We start from the raw sequence: 23,914 nt of genomic DNA on the forward strand, positions 1-23,914 counted from the left end.
TGGCTTTTTTGTTTAGCTTAATCTTACAAAAACCCAGCAATTAACGTACACTGAACCAAGCCATTAAAACTGAAATACAAATATCTGCACATAAGGCAACTGAAAAACACACAGCTAATAAACTTTGGTACAGGCTTGTATATGGACAAAAGTGAAGTTAAACAGGCCAAAACCCTATGTGGACAAGCTTACTTCAATTTGGTTCCTTCTCATATTGCTTAAGCTTCTGTCAGGAAATATACAGGTACATGCTAAATCAGTACAGAGGGATTCAAGAGATAAAAGTTTGTCATACAGAGGTACAGTTTGCAAACTGATTTTGGTTAAATTGGTGTAACTTGTGTGATTAATCAAGGCTTTGGCAAAGAAGTGAAAGTGAGGGGAAAGGAACTGCTCATGGCCACATCGGAGTTCAGTAACAGTCAATCACAGCTCAGGAGTTACTGGCTCCCAGTGCTGTTCTCTTTCCTCTGTGTCCAGCATTAGGTCTCCAGTTTCAAGTGCAGCTCTGGCCACTGACCCAAGAAGAGCAGGGCTCTGCAGACCACAGGTTGTAGACCACGGCTGGACGATATACGAAGTGCCAGAGTTAGATGCAGTGAGTGCAGAGTGGGATGGAAAGGGAGAACAAAATACCTCAACATTTTATAATTAAAATAAATGAAGGTAAGCAGGCCTAGAGCCAGGCTCTAATCAGGCACAGAGTGGGAAGCCAGATGCACACAGCATAGACTTGCATCAGGGATCAATGCTGCAGACAGACAGAGGAGGAGCAAGATGGCAACAGAAGACAGAAATATTATTATATACTAATTATAAATAATCTCTGAATGGAAGAGTCCTAACAGGGGAGAGGGAGGAGTTTGAAATATTGATGCTTCGAGGAGCAGATGGTTCTGCCTTTCTACAGGGCCCTATACATTATAAGCAAACACCCTGTACAAAAAATTAACAGCAGCTTGGCTCCAGGGCAACTAGACGAGCCCAGAAGAGCTATTAGCAGCTGAAACACTTTTCAAATGCATTAAAAGCATGTGGAGAAGCCCAAAGGATTTTAAACCAGCAGCAAGTTTTCTCCTCTCTGACTGCAGCTTTATCCTTGTGCCTGGGTCTCTGACTGGGGAGGGAATCCTCACAGTCAACAAGGAAGAAACCTGCCCTTAGGTGCAGGTCTGTTCCTCAGGTTAAAAAAACCGGATAAGTACAAATTAATCCAATCACGGATATCTGGCATAATGCTCACAATGCCTGAGAAGATGCTACCTGCTACTCCCCAAGAGATACAATGCCTCTTAGACAAACAAGATTCCACTTAATTACCTTTTTCTATTGTGGGGGTTCCAGCCCCGCCCCCTCTTCCTTGTGAACATAAGAACATAAGAACGGCAGTACTGGGTCAGACCAAAGGTCCATCTAGCCCAGTATCCTGTCTACCGACAGTGGCCAACACCAGGTGCCCCAGAGAGGGTGGACCGAAGACAATGATCAAGCGATTTGTCTCCTGCCATCCCTCTCCAGCCTCTGACAAACAGAGGCCAAGGACACCATTTTATCCCCTGGCTAATAGCCTTTTATGGACCTAACCTCCATGAATTTATCCAGCTTCTCTTTAAACTCTATTATAGTCCTAGCCTTCACAGCCTCCTCTGGCAAGGAGTTCCACAGGTTGTGCTACCTCGACACGTTCCCGAGTGCCTAACTGTCCACAATACACACAGTTTATTCCGCTGGGGTATGTGGGGTGGGGGATCTGGGCCCGCCCTCGCTCCCAGACCCCAGCCCAGGGCCCTAAGGACAGTATCACTGGGATCTGTCCCACCGGGGGGGGGATTCTGCCCCCGAAACCCGCCGGTGCGCCGGCTCCTCGCCCTGCCCTGGGCTACTTCCACCCCACCTACGACTCCCTATGCTTCCCTTGCTTTCCCACCTACTCTCTCCTCCTCCCCCAGTCTCCCCTGCTCCTCCGCTTTTGTTCCGTCTTGCCCCAGTCTACGTCCGCCTCCGTCCCTGACGTCATTTCCGGACGCCATTTCCCCGCCGCCCTGCGTCTGACATTGCCTAGCAACGTCTCCTGCCCCGCTGTTCACCAGACACGTGGCCGCGCTACACAGCCGGCACGCGCGTAGCTCCCGTCAGGCAGCCCCCATCAACGAGAGGACAATCGCCGGGTCAGTGCGGGGTGGGCCCGTTTCGGGGGGGTAGGCGGGCCCCACCCCGTCACACTATGCAACATTAAGAAGCAACTTTTAGAAATGGGCCTCTCATTTCCAGCAAGGGTGTAACCCTTGAAACACCATCCAATGGATTTCTAGGGCATAGGCAAGAGACAGAAAAAAAAAGGAAGCAGGGCAAATTCCCATCTAAGCACAAGCCCTCCATCAGTTTTACCCCTGTATATACAATAGTATATATATGCAAAGTCTCTCCCAGTTCCTGGGATAGACTCTGCGTACTTATCTGTGAAAGAAGAAAGCTCTCTGAAATAGAATCCATGTCCCTCCAAGGAACATTGAGTCACCAAAGACTACTCTGATGCACAGAAATACACTCAACAGTGTTTCTCAGTGAAGGACTGTAGCCATCCCTTAATATCTGCCTGACAGTTTGGGAAGGCAGCAACTGGTCCCTGGCATCAAAAAGGCTGAGAAACCCCTGCTCTACAATTCAGCTGTTTCATGGGTAAGGAAAGAGGCTGTGGGAGAGGGAAATCCAGTGAAGTTTTCATTCTTCACCAGCTGGATGTGGGTACCTTCAAGAGCTCAAACATCATGAATCCCGAGGGTTACTGGAAGCTTGAATTACAAGCATATATTTGCATGGTACGCTATAGACCAAATACTCACCCATACTCTAACCTTGGTGGGTGCTGCCAACATACAACCAGCCCTTTCATTCCATGATCTCCTGAACTCACAAGAATGTTCATTGATTTGAGGAGATACCCACAGAAATGGATCCAAAGAACCCTAGATGTAGTCAACAAGGTGTACATGGGCAAAAAGAGCTATAATATCACACTTTGTGATTCCAACAAGCCTGCTATATATTTAATAGCTCCAGCTGAAGTGACAATACTATCAGAAAATCCAACATGCTTGGACTGGACCTTTAGGAATTCCCAGAAATTTGATAGAGGATGCACTAGTTCACTTGCCAGCTTACCATTGCTGATTTCAGGCAGGTCAAACTTGGTGAAGTCCCACCACTGGAGCCGGTAGGTGGTATTGGCAATGTTGCTGGCCACAGCAGACTGTCCATCTCCAATCACAGCCCCTGGAGGGAAGGAGAAAACAATTAGCAAGTGGACTGCTGTGCTTTCCCTAATAGAACAGATCTGAAAATCACAGAGCAGAAGATGATTCAACAGAAATATTTTCAGTGTCCAATGCACAAAGACTTCTGAGCTCCTAAACAAAAAGCACCAAAGGAACATTTACAGAAACTAGGGATGTAAGAACCACTCAGAATAGTTAACTGGTTAAAAAATTTGTTTAACTGGTTAACCACTGGCTGTGGGCGGCGGCTTCTCCAGGCCCGCCATGGCCCTGCAGGCTGGTCTGCCGTGGGAGGGGGAAGACGACAGTTAATCAGTTAACCGGTAAGCATGCCAGTAAGGCATATGCTTATCAGTTAATTAGTTACCCAGTTAACTTTTAACAACAGAAACAGCAACAGGTCACAAAACTCCGAGCAGAGGAAATGGAGGGAAAAAACATCCTTAGATCGCATTCTGGGGAAGGCTGATAGTTGTAAGAAAATATTTAACCAAACACAAAGGAGGTTTCATTTATTCCCACCTACTCATTTATCTATTTCAGATTCATCTTATTTTATTGACACTACCAGAAGGTATATGTCATTGACTCCCAAATTTCTATGAAATTTGGAAGGTAGGCAAATATATGTTAAGAAACAAAAAGTTGTGGTCTTAAAAATGTCCCTTATCTGAACGAATTTGTACCTCTATGAAAAGCCACCTATATCAGGACACATTCCTCATTCCCACTCTCACACCTCCCTAGAAGGGACTGTTTGCTAGTAATATCTAATCCCTAAATATTAACAGGGCATATTTTTGAGAAATCAAGGGTCCAAATGTTTGAGCTGATCCTTGTGGGGTCACTGCTGCAATGGAAAGATCAGAGGGGACAGGACAGAAAGATAAGTTTCAAGCAGTCACAGAATGACAACCACATATGATTCCTGTGTGTTAATCCATGTGCTTACCTTACTTTTGCCTTTCCTATTAATTGCATGTGCTGTGTTGATTTCAAAAAGGTGTAAGCTTTTCTAGGCATATAATCTCTCTCAAAAGCACAATATAAAGTTATGGTGCCATATAAATAGCACAGTGCTAATTATGCTAAAATACAGGTGAACTTGACTAGGCTGGACACAACTCATTTGTATACAATTTTCATGGATGAGATCAATGTTTATTCATAGGCTTTTTTTTTTTTTTAAAGATTTTTATTAGTTTAAATTTTCACAGCTAAGTGAAACTGGTGGGGGAGGTAAACCTCACACATCAAAATATAGAGAGTAAACATCCTTCAGTCAAAGTAGTAAGTTCTTAAGCAACATTTTTCTTTGTCTCTTTCTGTAAACTCAGACCACCACCAATGGAGGTATTTTTTAAATCATTTGTATGTACAGTAAAACTCCGATGATCCAGCACCCCTGATGGTCCGGCAGCATCAGGAACCCGAAAGTGCTCCGGGCAGCCGGACCATTGGAGCTGCTCTGCCCCCGGCTTCCCCGATTCAGCTGCTGCTAAAACTGACTAGCGGCTGAATCAAGGAAGCCGGGGGCAGAGCAGCTGGAGTGCTGCTGGGTAGGTCCCGTAGTGCTGCCCCTCGGGGCTGCAGGACCAACCCGGCAGCACCCCAGCTGTCCTCGATTCAGCCGCTGCTGATACTGATCAGTGGCTGACTCCAGGAAGCCCGGGGCAGAGCAGCTCTGCCCCAGCTTCCTGGAATCAGCCCCGATCAGTTTCAGCAGTAGCTGACTTGGGTACACCTGGGACAGAGCAGCTGGGGTGCTGCCGGGTTGGTCCCCATAGCGCTGCCCCTCGGCGCTACTGGACCAACCCAGCAGCGCCCCACCTGCTCTGTCCCAGGCTTCCCGATTCAGCTGCTGTTGAAACTGACCAGCGGCTGACTCCAGGAAGCCCGGGGCAGAACAGCTCTGTCCCAGCTTCCTGGAATCAGCCCCTGATCAGTTTCAGCAGCAGCTGACTTGGGGACACCTGGGGCAGAGCAGCTAGAGTGCTGCCGGTTGGTCCAGTAGTGCCGTGGAGCGGCGCTGTGGACCAACCCGGCAGCACCCCAGATGCTCTGCCCCAGGCGTCCCCAAGAGCAGCGGGGGTGCTGCCGGGTTGGTCTCGCAGCGCCAAGAGTCGGCGTTACCGGACCAACCCGGCAGCACTCCAGCTGCTCTGCTGCAAGCGTCCCTGATTCAGCCACTGCTGAAACTGACCAGCAGCTGCTGAATCAGGGACGCCTGGGGCAGACCCGGACTATCGGAAGGGGGGGCTATGAGGGCTCTGGGGTGGCATCCCCCCCCCCAGACCACTCATAGCCCCCCCTTCCGATAGTCCAGCATATCTGATAATTCGGCACTCCCTGGGTCCTAAAGGTGCCGGACTATTGGAAGTTTACTGTATATGGTGCCAAGAATGTTCAATCAACATTAACCAATAAAAATGCAATCCTTCAAAGCCTATTTCTGACTGACTTATGTTTTGAGTCAAATGTGTGCCCTTTCTGGCCCTTTAAAATGACAGTTGTGTATATAGTGTTGTTGTAACTTCACAGAGGCAGTTCTTAGATAAAAATAACATTTTATTGGATATGGAACAGCCTCTGCACTCAGAAACTTAGAAAGCTATCTCCTATTTCTTAATTCACTCTGATCTCTGGCTGGCAGGGAGAAAAGAGGCTCAGCACAGCTGTCCACTTAGCTCTTTTTTTTCTGTAGCTGTTTGGGCTGTCACACCACACAGGCAGCCAGAAACTCAGATTCCCCCTTGCTGGAGCAAAGTGCCATTCCCAACTCTAACAAGCCCTACCACAAAGCTTAGACAATGATACAGAGCATTAGGTTAAGAGAATGACCTGGAAACTTGTATTTAGAAGAAATGTGTCCAGAAAAAGTACTAAGTACACTGGCTGGGGAAAAAAGGAATATCCTGACACATCAAAATGGGCTCAGTGGGTGTCTGCTCGACTCTTGAGAATGTGAAGGAGAAGAGAGAGAGTGTCCACATAGCAAAAATATACCTGAGGGGCTGGGAATCACCAAATATTTCATATTCCTGCATATACAACACCACAAACTTCAGATGCAAGTAGGCCTAGTGAGCACACAGACACACCCACAGACAAAAGCCCAAGGTAAAAAGGATTTAATCAAGGAAAGGAAGACAAGCCAAATGCGAATGAGAGAGTGCAGACACCAGACTTTCAGGGAATTTGTTTAGCTGGAACATTCTTGACACTAACTGTGAAAACATTAGATAGTTAGCAGCCAAGTTCTCCCAGAAAGTCTGCCCAGGATGTTGCAGCCATATTAGATAAAAGATGGAATGTCTTGGACAATTCAGGTTTTGAAATATGCCAGACAGACCAAATGCCCTGGCAGATGGCTAGGAGTTTGGTAGGCACCAGTTGGCACAATGACATGCAAGGTGAGCAGGCCTACAGTCTCAGATTCTACCTCCCTTCTCAAATCCTAGCAGAAAGCTCAGGGCAGCAAAATAAAACTAGTCTGAAAACACACTGAACAAAGCTTGTGTGTGGTCTACAATAAGAGAGGTGAGAACAAGAGCGAAGAGCAAATTCAAGAACAATCCTGACGAACAAAGGGAGACTGAAAAAGCGGCTGCTGGTCTCCCTTGATACACATAAGCCATCCTAGGCCCTGGTTTGTGGTTTCAGTGAAAGCTCTGAAAATATGCCCAGGATGAGCTTTCTGAGCAGAGTTTTATATTGTGTAACTCAGCTATGAGAGGCCTCCAGCAACTGATGGCCTGCTCTGTATTCCCATTGGCCTCTTTATCTGCCTCTTTCAGACACTGTCTCAGACTGCTTAGAAAGCAGAACTGAACATTTTCTATCTCTGTATAAATGCCCAGGACTTTCCCACTATATCCTCCCAATGCACAGGGCTCCTCTGAGAACTGGAGATTGTGCTGGAAAAGGCATTTAGTAAACAAGATTCAATAGGTTAGTAAAAAACAGCCTGCACTCAGAAGTCAATGCCCATCAGCAAGTGCCTATCTGTGAAGGGAAAGGGAGACAGACTGGCAGGTTTAAACTCCATACTCCTAGGCCTGTTGCTTTCAAGCCTGCTTGGAGCATGTAACTGCAGCTTCCTCTGGTGTAGCCCTTGCGCAAAGAGAGAAGAAATGGAAATTGAAGTCACTGTGTAAAAGGCACAGTGATGGAACCAGCAGTGTAGGAGAAGAAATGGAAACTATCATGAATAATTCCAGCAATTGCTGTAAGACTGGGTCACAAATGGGTTTCTCTTCTACAGGTATACCATAGATAGGAAAAAAAGCAGAAGTACCATTCAGGTATAGCGTAGCTGCAATAAGACACACGCCTTTCCTGGTTTGTGAGGAGGATCTTTACATGCCAGTTGGCTCCCAACGAGAAACTTAACAAGCCCCCCACCCGTAGTAATGCCACAAACAGCAGTCTCCCTTCCCAAATCTATGCACTACTTTGTATGAGGGAGTCGTCATCTATATGCAACATGTCTTGGGATGATGAGAATTCTTCATCCAATTTGGTCTGCTGATTTGATCATTAGCTTCATTGGCACAGGCTCAGTACTGACAGGGAGCATGACATGAACTCTCTGATCCATGACCCCCAATGCAAGTGGAGAGCACTTCAATCCATGAAGCGCTGCCTGGCAGCTTGCACTCAACTCCTGAGATTTAACTAACACACACACACACACACACACACACACACACACACACACACACACACACACACACACACACACACACACACACACACACACACCACCCCCCCACACCCCCCCCCCCACCCTTTCCAGTGTTCTTAAACTTGTTTGCTTTGCTAGGCCTGATATATGGTACAGATGCTATTCCCTCTCAGTCAAAATGGCAACATGTCAGTTTGTTGGTTTTGTAAACAATTGTATCTATTGCCTTTCTGTCAATTGGTGTTCGAAGCATTAGCAAACATTTCCTAACATTTTCTTCAAAATCTTCTGGGTCTGCATGGGGCCCTTTCCAAAGGATGTTACCAGTTACCCCTTTGCTCTTTTGTCCTGGGGATGCCAGAGCCTCTCTAAAGGAATAAAAGACAGATCCTGTGTTGTTCCAAGAAAGGGCGAAAGCAGCCCTCTGTCCTTACATGCTCATCCCCCACTCCCGGCAGAACCTAACAAAATAGATGGCTCTTACTGCCACAGCTACCTTAAACTAGAAAATGTCAACCATAAGCAGAGAAGAGCGGGCAGAGAAGAGCGGGCAAAGTCACCAAATCTAGAATGGGTCAGCTGTACATACATGACTACAAGCAAAAGGGTTCTGGCCATTTCTCAACTGATCCAAAGTTGTTCAGCCCACATTAAATGTGTATTCTGCAATTTACATGCTTTCATTAAGTAATTACCTGCATTTACAGTAATTATGTAATTGAGAGGTGTCATTATTAGATTAGATCTAGTTACATGTAATCAATGTCATTCAGTTTTGTCTCAAATCCATCCAGAAATTTCACACATACATGCACCATCCTACAATAAAGAGTGAGAAAGCAAATCTTGGAGACTCAAAGGCGCGGGAGGAGGGGCGGTGGGGGAATATATTTTTGTGTGTGCCCCTCATTACCTAGGGTCCACACAGCACTGCCCCAATGATTTGAAATTTCTCTCTCCAATCGAGATGGAAAGATGAACAATATAGGAAAAAAGCTAAAACCTCCTCTCCCACTGTTCAGCAGAATTTCTGCACAACAAAAAGCAGCTAGGACTTGTTTTGCCAAACCAGCTACTAACAGGTGACTGACAGAAGCTGGGAATGAGTGACAGGGAATGGATCACTTGATGGATTACCTGTTCCATTCATTCCCTCTTGGGCACCTGGGAAAGGCCACTGTTGGAAGACAGAATACTGTGCTAGGTGGACCTTTGGCTTGACCCAGTATGACTGTTCTTATGTTCTTAAACCAGTAAAGAATGATGCCTCTTAAGCCTTGGAGTAGCCTAGAGACACTGAAGGTACATCAACACAAGGATTAAAAACCTGAGTCTTGCAAGGTCAGTTGGCTCAGCAGTGCATGTCTAAGTCTCAGGAATCAGGCTCCAGCCCAACAACCTACACAGTAATTTTTTTAGCCCAGCAGCCTGAGTCAGCTGACCTTAGCCAATTGCGGCCATGTCGCGGATCTTACACCCCCCCCCCTTCCTGTTGTAGGTGTACCCTGAGAACACTTTGGCTTCTGTCACAGATTCCAAGACCAGAAGGGACTACTGTGATAATCTAATCTGACATTCTGTATAAGGCAGACTAGAAAATTTCCCCAAAATAATTCCTCAAGCATAGCTTTAAGGAAACATCCACTATTGATTTAAAAATTGCTCGCAATGAAGAATCCACCATGAACCTTGGTAAATTGTTCCAGTGGTTAATTACTCTCACTGTTAAAAAGTTACATCTTACTTCCAGCCTAAATTTGTCTAACTTCAGTGTCCAGCCATTGGATCACGTTATAACTTTCTCTGATCGAGCAAAGAACCCAATAAAATATTTGTTCCCCATATAGAAACTTCTAAAGTAATCAAATCACCTGTCCTTTTCTTAGTTAAGCTAAATAGATTGAACTCCTTGAGTCTATCCTATAAGGCAGGTGTGATGAATGGAAAATGTCATACCGCACCCATTTACCACAGCAGGTTTTCCAATCCTTTAATCATTCTCACGGCTTTCCTCTAACCTTTTTCAAATTAATCAACATTCTTCTTGAATTTTAGATGACAGAACTGGACCCAGCACTATAGCAGTGGGCACACCAGTATCAAATGCAGAGGTACAATAACCTCTCTTCCCTTAGAGACACAAGGTGGTTGAGGCAATCTCTCTTTTTGGACCAACTTCTTCTGGTGAGAGAGAAAAGCTGCTGGGCTTACACAGAGTTCTCTTCTGGCGACAGAGGCATGTAGATTAGACTACCTGGCATAGAAAAATGAAGCGGCGATTTAAATAATCGCCGCTCATTTAAATGGCTGCCGCGCTGAGCTGATCAGCTGTTTGTCAGCTCAGCGCGGTAGTCTGGATGCTCCGCAGTCGACATCAAAGGCATTTGTCGACCTCCCAGGTAAACCTCATCCCAAGAGGCATACCTGGGAGGTCGACAAATGCCTTTTATGTCGACGGCAGAGCGTCCAGACTACTGTGCTGAGCCGACAAACAGCTGATCGGCTCAGCACGGGAGCCATTTAAATTTAAATGAAGTGGCGATTATTTAAATTGCCGCTTCATTTTCCTATGCCGGGTAGTCTAATCTACATGCCTCAGTCGCCAGAGGCATGTAGTCTAGATGTACTCAGAGTGTCATTGCTAGATAAGGTAGAATTGTTTAGTATAATTGTTAACACATTTTACGAGACATTCAAGGTGAACTCTTATTCATAATTCGCGTTTATGTAATCAAGGATTGCATTCGCCTTTCTAGCTATGACATCTCACTGGGAGCTCATGTTTAGCTGACTGTCCACCATAAGCCCAAAATTATTTTTGCATTGCCACTGCATTCCAGGATAGAGTCCCCCATCTTGTAAGTATGGCTTATATTCTTTGTTCCTAGATGAATACATTTACATTTAGTTATTAAAAAAATGCATAATTTGCTTGAGCCCAGCTTACCAAGCAATCCAGACTGTTCTGTTTCAATGCTTTGTCCTCTTTGTTATTTACCACACCCCCAATTTTTGTGCTATCAGTGATGATTTCACATCTTCTTGTAGGTCAGATAAAAATGTTAAATAGCTTCAATCCAAGAACCAGTCCCTAAAAGGACCCCACTATAAACACACCTGCTTGATGACAATTCCCCATTTACAATTCTTAAGTCTGGACAGTAGCAGATCAACACTTCTAGGAAACAGTTCTCACCGTTCATTTGCGAGACTTGTCTGACTTCTGGAGGTTCCACTGTTTGGTGGAATCACAAGGGATTGGAGCACTTACCCAAGAGTCTTGGGCTTGTCATCACAATGAGCAAAACTACCTTTTTCTACAAAGATGTAGATTTCACAATACTGAAATCTGAAGTGAAGGGAAATTTAAATGCAGTGAACGTGGGTTTGATTGGCAGCTTTCCTGCGTCTGTCTATCACTGGGTGATAAACACTAGGTGATGGCAGAAATGAAGATAAAGGCTTTCAGCAGCACCTCCCCCCAGTCTCTGCCTGCCCTCACTCAGCAAATGACAAGAGGGAGAGTTTTAAGAGACACAGCAGCCTTTTAACAAAGATATGGTTAAAAACTTTTATTACATATTCCCTCCATGTGAAAATTAGCCTCTTGTCAGCCTCATCCTTTCAGAGGGTCCGATTCATCTCAGATGAATCGGAGGAAAAAACTGCTCATTTGTAAATCAAGCCATGCAAGCCTAATATGAGCTCAGAGGGAGGGGGCAGGAAGAAACAGCACAGAACTCATCTCTAGAGCATTCTAGTATTCCTTCATTGAAGAGCAAGATACTGGCTCTATTTCCAAACTCCAACTGGATGAGTCAGTAATAGTCTCTCAATCTCTATACAGGTATTGCTGCTTAAATGTCAGAAATGGGTAGCAGCTACGTGCTTCAGAAGTATTTTCCCTTGGTGTAAATCAATGAAGTCAATAGGAACATTTAACAGAAGCAATAGTTCTTCCAGAGTTTGGCATGAGAGAAAATCCCTTATTCAGAAGTACAGCTGGCCTACAACATGCTAGAAACCCAGGGCCACATTTACCAAGGTACTTACAGGCCTAAAGATGCAGAAAGAACTGTAAATCCCTCTAGTACTTAAGCAGGTTAGGTGCCCGACTCCCACTGAAAAAGTTTCATCAGGGGGTAGCTGAGTTAGTCTGTACAGGATAAACTTAAAAAACAACAAATGGTCTGGTAGCACTTTATAGACTAACAAAACGTGGTTATTAGACACTTTGTAAATGCCATTAGACAATTTCCATTGCAGGTGCCTGTAAAAATTTAGCCCTTGGCCCCCACGTAAAATCCCATGAGTCTCTGTATTGCTTGTGGACAATGAAACTCCCTTTTAGAGCTACCCACAGGTCTCTGAGTTTACAACAAACTCAGCACACTGCTGATGCTGGGTTCTACACCTCACTAGCCTTAGTGTGTTAGTTCTAGTTATAGCTTAGGCCAGGGGTTGGGAACCTCTGACACAGGAGCTGGATATGGCCCCGAGCTTACCTGGATCTGGCCCCCCGAGGCTCAGACCCCCCCACAGCATTGGGGAGCTGGATTACCCAAAATCTACTAGGCTCTAGTGTGGGAGGGGAATGTGAGGAGTGTCTTTCTCTTCCTGAGTGGTAGGGTTTTTTTTTTTTTTTGCTTGTCACTTGTGTGCGGCCCCTAACTGATTTTTCTGAGAGTCAACAGTCACCAACCCAAAAAAGGTTCTCCACCCCAGCTTAGACCAACAGCCAGGTGGTTTGCAACACTGGACACATTCATCAAAAGCTGACCAGGACAATGGGGGCTCTCTAACAATAAGCCTAGACAAAGAAGGATCAGCCCATTCTACTCTGCATAGTGATCTGGAAGTTCCCAGGAAAGACATACATCTCTCATACAGACAATTCTGTTTAATTAAATTCAATTTAGCTATTAACACAAGCCACAGAAACCAAGTGAGGCAAGTACAAAGTCACAATCCAGCCTGTACATGAAGCTAAGTGTTTTACAGGAGAGCCTTGTTCATGGGATCACCTATGGCCCTGTAAATGGTCAGATGTACCCCAGAGAGTAACCAAAATCCCAGTGAGCTGCCCCTGTTCCAGGCTGTCAATTGGGCATGGCTTCTGAGCTAGCACATCTGGCTACATATATATTAACCCGATGCAGAAAGACAAGAGCAGGCAGCTGTCATCCTGAGGGACTCACTGTTGACAGCCAGCCATCGACTGAAATGTTTTCCAGCATAACAGCAAGTGCACAGCAGCAGGCACAGTGCATCTCCCGCCAGAGTTGTGACTGTTCCAGTAACAATTCACATACCAATTCATAATTGCAGGAAGTGGGAAATCTAGTTTCATTTGTGCTAAGAAGAGAAAGATTTTAGGCTTTATGCAATATTATGAAGAAATATTGGTAGGGCTGAGTAGGCACTGAAGGGTGGATATTTTAAGAAAACAGTTCTTAAAAGAGGTGCTGTGGTACAGAGAGTTACAATCCCTAAACCATATTCAGTGCTCAGTATCTAATTGATTGATTGACTCAAAGAGGCAGGTGGGGAGCATGTAGTGAGTTCTTGGGAGACCAGATACAAAATCTCTTTTATTCAAAACTGGTGTTTGATTCAGCAGCCCACAGTCAGTGGAGAGAAGAATAAACCCTAGCCACAAATTATGAACATCCTACCATATTGATAGGACTTCAGAGTTAAATGCCTAGATCTTTATGCAGCTGATATTGCAAATACCACACAGAAAAAGGGAATCTACTTGCCATAAACTTCTGAAGATTTAAAAGATCAATTGGTTTGTAAGAAACACATGAGACAGTGCCCAAAGCCTCCATTTCTGAAGTTGCTTTGATGGCTCCTTGACATCTTAATTTGAAGACAGGGGAAGGTCTTATTTTGACTGTCAGGCCAGATAATTTGATAAAGAAATGCCTGCAGAACACGTCTTGCTTTGATGGTAGGATGGGTTTCCCTGAGGGGCGCTTGAAGAGGTTAAGATCCCTTTCAAATGCTCCCCCTTCTTGTCAGAACTGTTGGTGCTTCACCTTTGTGAAGGGACACATTCAAGCTGGTAATTGTTCTCCCTAGGAAAGAAAATCCAGCTGCCCAGAATCTCTGAGCACATCTTCACTGAAATGCCACAGCTCAGACAAGCCTGCAAGGGAGGTGGGGATGGGGACAGACTCAATTAGGAAAGGGCACTGCAATTTTTAAAACAAACCATCATGGCTGACTCAGGGGACACTGGAAGCCAATGGAAAATCTCAGAGGAGAACAGAACAAGTCTTACATTGCAGGGTGGGAAATAACCTGCACATTCTGTGTACAATATGCACAAGAAGTCCTAGTCCATAGAAAGCATGATCAGTCATTTTCATCCTAAACAGAATTAACAGGGAGGAATAAATTGTTCAGTTTCCTCTGATTCCAGCCCCAAAGTTTTTGAACCTGAGTTACAGACAGAACACACAGCTGTAGTATCTGATCTCCCAAGAACTCACTACAAGCCCCCAGCCGCCTCTTTCAGAGATACTGAACACGGAGCAAGAAACCTGACTCAGGAGCTGCTTCTTACAGCTCCCAAGGTAACTTGCATCTATTGTGCTAGAGAATTTGCCACTGGAGAAGAGAAAAATACTCATGCTTTCAGTTGCATTTGCCCTCAGTGAAACAAACAGTCTCTTCTGTGCTATCAAGGGACTATGAAGGGAACAAGCCCAGCAGAAGTGTGGTCATTCTGGGGAGTCTTTTAATCAGGCTTCACTAAATTGGAAAAAAGACATGACTATTTACAGGCAATGAACTGTTAGGTGGACAAAGCTTCATCATGATGGTGGCAGTCATGATTAATAATTAAGTTGTATTTATTACTGTTCTGTAATTATTTAGCATGTGTGTATCCACCATCTAAGAGGACAATTAATTTGAATGGTTTAAACACATTTATTGCAGGGTAACAAATATCAGAGTGAAGAGAAGCATCATGTACTTTGCCTATTCTGGAATGGGGGGGGGCTATCAGGATTAACTGTGCTGGTTTTGTTCCTAAATTTATGCAGATGTAGTGGGACTGAGAAGGATGTGGCTGGTGCTTATTTAAACATCACTGGAAATGGATATTAGGGGCTCCTTGTTCACAGCTGCAAATTTATGAGCAAGTGTCATTTTGGACACTTCTCAGGAAGAAAGAGGAACGAGTTCCCCAGCAAGGAGGTGGCATTGCCTCCACTTGCACATTGCTCTCATGGGGTCATAACAGTAGTTACCCATGGCTAAGGTCACTGTCAAGCTACATTTAGGGTTTAGGACGGGGTGCGTAATAATTTTTGATGAGGAGGGGGCACTCCAAGATTTTGGAAAGTGGTCGAGGGCCACATTCTTCTATGATATTAACGGAGGAGATACGAGGTCTGGGATGGAGGTTGGGTACAGAAGGGAGCTTGGGGTAAGGGATTGGGGTGCAGGAGGAAGACCAGAGTCTGGGAGGCAGTTGGAATGAAGCAGGCAGTTGTGATCTAAGGTAGGAGAGGACTGAACTGGGACAGGATATTGGGGTGCCAGATCTAGGAGGGGGTATGGATGTAAGAGGGGGACAGAGGGTTCAGGTATGTTGAGTGGGGGGAGTAGAGAGTTGGGACAGGAAAGGGTGGGGTGCCAGAGCAGGCTGTGGCCAAGAGACTTACTTGCCAGTTGTCAAACTACCCTGCCTGCCTGCTTGCTTGCCTGGTCATGTGTATCATGAATAAGAGGGGGCGTTATTCTTCTTAGCTGCCTGTTAGTTCAACAAAGCAGCTCCCATTGGCCAATGGGATTGTGCTGAGGGTGGGGCAGTTCCTAAAACTTCCCCCCTACCCTCTAGTTTTAAAACTGAAACAGAGCCCTGCCAGCCACGTTTCTGCACGGCAAGAGGGGCTGCAAGAGGGGCTGTGGGGCAAGTTGGGGAGCCTGCCTGGGGCTCCCTGCTGCCTCCACAGGCTGGATGCGGTGGTTTGGTGGGCTGGATCCAGCCTGCGTGCCGTATTTTGCCCAGGTCTGGTTTAGGATGTGGGAAACTTGTTGGGAAATCTAATGTGGAGCTAGAATCTTCTTGCCAGATGGATGCTTCCTAGGATGGCTGTTCCATTTCTATAGATACACAAACTGGGCTCTCTTCTAAGGGTACATCTTCACTGCAATTTAGGGTGTAACAGTAGCACATGTAGACATACCTATGCTAGCTTTGAACTAGCTGGTGTGTGATAGTCAGCAGTAAAGACATGTACCCCAGTGTGGACTACCAACCCACATATATACTTCGGTCCCTGGCTGGCTTGCAGTCAGGCAGCTAGCTGGAGCTACCACATCTTCATTTTACCTGAGAGAGCTAGATGAAAGCTAGCGTGGGTATGCCAACCCACACTGCAATTACATGTTAAATGGCAGTGTAGATGTACCCTGTGAGACCATTTCTCTCACATTTCTATGTGGCAGTGATTTGCGCTGGGAATTTGTTGCATGCTGCCATATAATTTAAGTGGTACGACATGTTCTGTTTCAAGAGGAAATTGTAGACTTCGGAATCGCTCTGGTGAATGTTTTATGGTAAAACAGTTTTATCTGCATTTTGTTTCATCAACTGTTCTAAATTGTTTCAGTCTTTTCTGAAGTTGCACTGCCTTTTTTAGGCTGTTTTTGTTTTCTGTGGATTCTTTTATGCATTGCTGAGGTTTTACGTTAGGAGAATTGTCTGCAAGGCTTTGTTTCTTTTTTAATTCTATGATTCTGCGTAACAAAAAATTCCACTGCATGACAAAAAGGGATTCAAGTGCAAGAGAGCCATCAAGGTCTGTCTGATCATGGGAGACAGTGCTCTTATAGCTCTCCTGTATCTCCTGGCTCAAATGGGGGAAGATGTAAAGGACCAGTAGCTTTCCTCTGTCAATCTGAGGAGAAATAGGAACATACACATATTTCTACATCTGGAAGGAAGGAAGGATGGAGCCACTGAAATGAACAATGAACACTATTTCAGAGACCACTCACTCCCAGACATCAGATGCTGCAGCAGGGAAGCATTCTTCAGAGTGACTATTGTGAAGAGTGATGTTGCCTGGCCTTACAGTGCAAGATGAGGCAGCACCAGTGAACTTTCAAAAATGCTAACCCACACAGATTTTCTTTGCTTAACTTCATTTGAACCCAAACAAACACAAGGAGAAGTTCACAACCCCTCTTTCCAGCTTTCCAGAAACAGGAAGGGAATTTTAAAATCAAAATGTCAAACCTACCTGCCACACCTTTCTCCTTGTTTTATGAAATCTCTGTGAACTTGAACCAGTGGACTCTCAATAGCTAATCTGTGCTGTGTGTCAATCAGGCTCCTCCCAGTGCTACTTCTGTCCTTTGCAAGGTCTCCACTTTAACGTACTGCTGGGTCTCTTGCATCGTTTCCAAACCCTTCATTAAATGCTGCTAGAAATCCGCTTTTTAACCTCCACATCTGTGTTTATCCTTTTCACAAAACCAGAGTGAAATATGTGCCTGGCAGGCATTTCCTTTTGTAAAACTCCCTTTCCTTTCCCTTTCTGACTTTTCAGAGCATGAAATGTGCCTACTAATCCTAATTGCTTCAGATGGCGAGCCTTGTAAAGGCAGGACAAAAAGGGCAGGCAGCCTTTCACTCGTTAGTGTAACCCTGCTCAGCTACCTCTGCTCCTAACCAATCGCAGGCCTCCAGAGAGCTTCCCTGTCCTGCTTTGTGGTCACTGATGGAGGAGGTGGGGGAACAAACTTCCCCACAGTTATTCCTTAGTCTGCTGCATAAAACGCCACTGGAGAAGGAAAGCCATTCTTCCTGTTTTCTTTACTGTCTGTATGTAGTCCAACAGATTAGTTCATGCAGTCCAGATCTGTTCTTGTGCTTAAGGACCAGTAGGTTGAGAGAGTTCTAAGGTTCACTTGTCTTAGAAACAGCAGATAAACAGGTGAGTGAAGTAGTAGCTCAGAAACCTTCCTCGGCAAGGAAAGAATCCTGCAAATTCATTTCCTGGGACCTCTGTTGCCAGCCCTGCTGCTGCTGTTCCTAGGATACCAGCTATTCCTGGGAACAGCTTCTGAAAAGTCTTCCTCCATTGTTACCTGTGATTAGGAGCATGAAATACTAGGTTTTTTTACTAAACTGGATTGGATACAAAGGAGATATCCGCAGAGCTGCCTGGCTTGAGAAAAAAACAAAGAACAAGTGAGACCAACATGGCCATGGTCAGCGACTGGGCCAGGAACTGCAGCTGCAAAAGCAACAGGTCAGGCTGCCTCTCACAGGAGCCAGAGCCCTCCTGGGCAGCTCCCTGGGCATGGCTGTGCTGCCTCCATCCACTGGGATGGGCTTCAGGATCATTAGCAGCTGTCCCTGGTCACGGCTAATGTGTACTAGCCATTCATGTGCTTCCAGGTAGCTGTGTAAACACCATAGTTTTCTCCCACACTCGGAACAGCCTCTCCAGAGTCCTGAAACCTTACCAGAGGGTGGCTCTCAGTCCTCAGATCAGAAGGTCCTGTATTTACTGAGGTTGGTGCTACCTTGGAGAGACAGGAAGCATCAGCCTGGCCATAGCACTTGCTAGGCTCCATTTAGCCCATTCTCTTACCCAGGGGCCAATGAAGAAAATACTGCAGGGATCAATACTACAAGGCTTTTTCTAGACTAGTGCTAGACCCGTGTTCCCTGTTTTGTAGCAAAACCATAGCACTCTCTTTCCAGGCAGACAAGAGAGTCAGGAAAAACTTTCATACCAGAACTGATATTCAAGACTAGTTTATAACATAACCCCTTGAGAAACCAGGTCTGTAATAAAAATGCTGTCTCAGCCTAGCAATACGAGCAGATCTGCCTTGCCATCACAACACAGAGTACTGGGCTAAACACACACTATGGGCAATTACATTTCACAGATATAATACCCTAAACAGGACAGCTTTGCTCAGGAGAAGTTTGCCAGCACTAAATGTACACACATGTAAAGTAATGTTGAAGCTAAGTCATGTGTCTTCAGGGAAATACAACTTCAGTTATAAGAATTCAAATCCTGACAATGTAAATGCACTTCATACCGTAAGCTAACAGTGTGCTGGAGGAAATAAAGAGCTGGCAGATCTTGTTTACGGAATACGTTTTAAGGGAGTTTTGTGCTCATTAAGGGCACCTACCCAGCATAATGGCTCACACGCAGTCGCTGCAGCTGCAAGAAAAGAAGTCTCTGAGCTTGTCCAGGAAACAAAAAGCTGGAAGCACAGCACACCAGAGGGAGCAATTTGTGAACCCTCACCAAAGCTCTATAAAAAAAAAAAAGGTGAAGAAACCAGGGCAGCACTCAGGGAGGGAGCAATGTCAAGTGAGCTTTTTCCTCACTGGAATGAAATAAAAATGAGGCAATTATGCTGGACCATGGATGCTGCTGGACCAGCGTGTCCCCAGTGGCCAGAAGTGCGAGCTGGCTGGGAATCCAGCAGCTGGGAGCCCCAGCCTGGTCCGGCAGCAGTGGGACCAGAGAGCCCTGTCCCTGGGGAGCCCCAGCCAGGTGGAGCAGCAGTGGGACTGCCAGCAGCCAATAAGCCCCATCCTCAGGGAGTCCTGGCTGGGCAGGGCAGAAGCAGGATGGGAGCCCAAGCCCAGAGGCAGCAGGGCTTTAGCCTAGTGGAGCCAGAGCAGAGCCAGAGGCAGGCAGGGGCAGTGGGCTGGGAGGTCATGGCAGGGGACCTTCCCTGATCTGGCAAATTCCACCATTCAGAACCAATGAGGTTCTGAGGGTGCCAGACCAGGGAGTAACAGTAGCAGGCTGGAAAAGCATGCAATGAAGAGAGGTTTGTTTAGACTGAATGACAAGAGGACCGAGAAAGAGAGTCAGGTTAAATGAACTACCCAGGCTCAATGCAGCATTATAGACTAAGGTCTTCAAAAGGAAGAATGTAGCCAAGTTCTGTTTTTGGAGAGGGTCAGAAAGGGGGTGGGGTGGGAAGAGAAGAACAATCTGAAAAAGGCACCAGAGCTCTCTGCAATGAGGAGAGAACAGGAGCTTTGAGAAAACATCAGGAGGGAGTTTTAGCACACAAAGGGTACGTCTACACAGCAGGGCTAAAGTGGAATAAGCTACACTACTTCAGCTATGTCAACTGAGTAGCTGAAGTCAAAATAGCTCGACAATATTTCAAAATAAAGGCTTTAGTGTAGACACACTCTTTGTTATTTTGGAATAAACGCTGCTGTGTAAATGTACCCAAAGGAATCTTCCATAGCTCAGTGTTGAGCCAACTCCAGATAAGCTGCTGAAACAGGAACCCTAATTAGTATTCTCAGGGATGTTCTGTGTATCTGACAAAGCAGTACACGACTAGAGGGACACTGATATGATTAAGAGACAGTAGAAGGCAAGGGCTGATAGTCAGATGAGGAATAGGGTGGCATTCAAAGGGTTAAATGTTTGGTGTCCAAGTTCACTGGACGATGAAGGGGTCACACTGAGCAGATATTGAAGTTATCTCCATGCAACAGGTGCCACACCAAAACACAACCCAGAACCTGTACTCTAGACCAGTGGTTCCCAGCCGCTGGGCACAGCACAGAGCCAGGCTGTGAACCACTGGCTGCCAGGCCGTGGCGGCTCTGGGGGCCAGCACCACCCCTCCCGCCATGGCTGTTGGAAGAGGCATGTCCTGCCCTCTCTCTCAGCCAACCAGTGGCAGGCAGGGGCAGGTCTCCTCCCAGAAGTGGAAGAGTCGTTGGTTGTCCAGCACGGCAGCCTCAGAGCAGCTGCGACTCGGGCAGCAGCACTCAGCTGGCATCTGGGAGGCAGCGCAGGACTAGGTGAGGAGGGCAGGGCAAGCACTGAAAGCTCCAGGGTGGGGCTAGTGCTGGGGAGTTCGGGGGGGGGAGGGCTCTTAGAGGCAGGAGGCTGGTAGTGGGAGCAAAGCTAACACTGGGGGCTCTGGGAACAGGGCTTGTACTAGGGAGCATTAAGGGGTGGGGGCTCTAAGAGATGGGGGCTGACGCTGGGTGGCACTAGGACATCTGGGGTGGGGAGCTGGCACTGGGGATGGGACTCGTAGTGGGGGGACTACAGGGCAAGGATGGCAGTGTGGGACTCTGGGGAGTTGGGTGCAGTGGGGCTCTGGAAACCGGAAGCTGGCACGGTGGGGTGTCTGGTGGGGGGGGGGGCTGGCACTGGGGGAGCTCTGAGGGCAGGATACTGGCACGGGGAAGTTGGGTGCAGGGAACTCTGGGGTTAGTGGCTGGCACTGGCCAGTGTTGGAGGGGTGAGGGGCTCTATGGGTTAGGGATGACACTGGGGGGGCTCTGGGGCTAGGGTATACCTCAGCCCAAGCTCCCAGAGCTACCACGAACAGCCAGCTTCAGCTGTGGCAGCCACCTGCCACATGGTGACCATAGGAGCGGAAGTTGGCTATTAACAGCAGCTCTGGGAGCCGGGGTTTTTTGCAGACTGGTAACATTTTATTTGCTTATTTATTATTTGCATAATGAATATGCAAATAAAATGTTACTGGTCCACCAAAAGTTTGCGAATGGGTTTGCCAGTCTGCAGTATAAAAAAAGTTGGGAACCACTGCTCGGCACTCTGCTGTTTCCTGCACAGGATCCTGGTGTGGTTCTGTGGTCTCCCATTTACTTGTGAGGCTCTTATCTACTATGGAGTTCAGCCAGCTCCAAACCCTAATCTCATATACATTAATCATGGATTCAGCTGTGAGTCAGCACACCAAAATTACCAAAGCAATAACATGAGAACAAGAGACACGGGTGCTTTCTTTATTTCAAAGTAAGTTAAGAGACAAAATCCCACAACTGAAACAAAAGAAGTCAAACCTGGGTTCAGAGTAGCATAAGAGCAGCTCAGCTAGTCAGCATGCAAACCCAGGGCTGAAATGGACAGATCCTTCAAACAGGTTCAATTTCTTTTGGGGCAGATTTGACCTTAATCTAACTGGAATTATTTAATAATATTTACAAGGACACCAAGTACAAGTGACCCAGAAAGCTGTTACACAGCACCATCTGCCGCTACTCAGCAGCTACACTCAGCAAAATCTTCAGTCAGGAGTGGAGAGCAATTCAGACAGGAGAAATGAGATGATCAGTTTGTTGACTCTCAGCTGAATCCATGATTCATGTATATGAGATTAGGGTTTGGAGCTGGCTGAACTCCATAGTAGATAAGAGCCTTGCAAGTACGTGGGAGAACATCGGACCACACCAGGATCCCGTGCAGACAACAGCAAAGTCTAAAGTACCATTTCACACAAGTACCAGACCTGGTGAGGGCCAATGGATAAGCATTGGCCCAGGTGAGACTCATATTCCTGGAGTCGTGTATAAACTCTCATACTCATAGGATGCTCTTCTACCAGACCTCAGATTTTGGGGGACCAGCAAAGCCGGACCGTATCTCACTGCATGTGAGAAATGCAAGACAGGCATGTCTGCGTATGCTCTGCACAGGCAGCCAGCTGGAGGGGGTGTGCTGTTATCATAATTCCTGTATTTAGAGAGACAATTAATGGACACAAAGACTAGAAATCAGTGTGCGCAGGCACAAGGGGCGGGGAAGAATGTGGGGGGGGGGGAAGACTGAAATAGGACTCAGCTGATGGGTGGAAAGAGAATGGTCATTAGCTAGCTATGAAGCAGCACCTTTTTCATCATGAAAATATCAAGACAGCCTCCTTTACAAAGGATTCATCTACCCCAGCTTTGAGTAATCCTATTGCTATAGCTATTAGCTCCTGGTTCGAAGAGAAGGACACTGGCGTTCGAGAGGAGTTCTTATAAAAAGATCCTGAGAATAGGATGGATGCAGAAGGTCACCAACGAGGAATTATATAGGAAGATACAGCCAAAAGAGAACCTACGGCAGAAGGTTATATAATGGAAGTTAAAGCTATTCGGGCATATCTGCAGAATGAATGACTAGAGAAAAGTTAAGACCCTGGTATTCGTTATAATAGATGGTCTGAATAGGAGAGACAGACCGCACAGAGAACGGGTAGATGAATGTGCGGAGCTACTCTACAGAAACTAAGCCACTCCGCACTGGACAGGGAAAGATGGAAGGAAATAGTGAGGGAAGCATTGGACATTGAGCCCATGGTGGTGGTGGTGGTGATGGTGATGATGATTCTCTATTGTACACCCTGCTGGAAAAGGCTGGGACTGCAGTAGCTGACTGCTCCTCACAGCCAGTGAACTATTATTTCACAAAACGTATGCACTCAGCATACCACACACCAACATACTGATATTTCTGGTTCCAATTAGCCATTTAACTAGCAATGTTTACAATATAATATCCCTGCTCTCACCTTCCCCTGTCTTTGGGTCATTGCAAACACACATGTAGAGAGCCCTAGTGTCTTGGGATTTTAATGAACTGCAAGAGGTGTATTTCATTAATAGATAGATAGATAGATAGATAGATAGATAGATAGATAGATAGATAGATAGATAGATAGATAGATAGATAGATAGATAGATAGATAGATAGATAGATAAAATAGGTCTACATGCAATGTCAAGGACCCACTGTTCAACCTCACCTACACTTGAAAGCTCTCTCTCCTCTTCTCTCCATCAGCTAGGACAAAGGTCAATCAGAAGAACCCTCATTGCTATCTTATATAGTACAGACAGCAATACAATAGCAACACTTGACTTAGTGGCAGCTTTCTCCCTCTATTCATCTGCTCTGCAAGTGGTGATGACCTTGACTGCCCAATTGTCTGCTTTACCCACAATCATATTCTCAAGTTCTTCCATATTATCCTCTATGCACAGAATGCCACAGTGGAACTGATCTGCAAGGCCTCAACTCTCTCCGCCAAATCTCTTAACACAGATGCCTGCCATAATGCCTTCAAGAAAAGAGGGGTTTAGGGAAAGACTTCCCCTAAAGTGTGATGCAGATGA

General features: G+C 46.1%; 1 protein-coding gene across 2 annotated transcripts in view; it reads right to left on the reverse strand.

The window, feature by feature from the left end:
- Positions 1–23,914, reverse strand: part of AMBRA1 (autophagy and beclin 1 regulator 1) — a 226,798-nt gene that overhangs the window by 77,409 nt on the left and 125,475 nt on the right. For both annotated transcript variants that reach the window (XM_075927593.2, XM_075927594.2), the window contains exon 12: positions 3,163–3,273. In XM_075927593.2, coding sequence (XP_075783708.2) covers positions 3,163–3,273 — 111 coding nt within the window. The remainder of the gene's footprint in view (positions 1–3,162; positions 3,274–23,914) is intronic.

This window comes from Pelodiscus sinensis, chromosome 5, assembly GCF_052426305.1.
Source record: "Pelodiscus sinensis isolate ZL-2025 chromosome 5, ASM5242630v1, whole genome shotgun sequence".
NCBI classification, from domain to species: Eukaryota; Metazoa; Chordata; order Testudines; family Trionychidae; genus Pelodiscus; species Pelodiscus sinensis.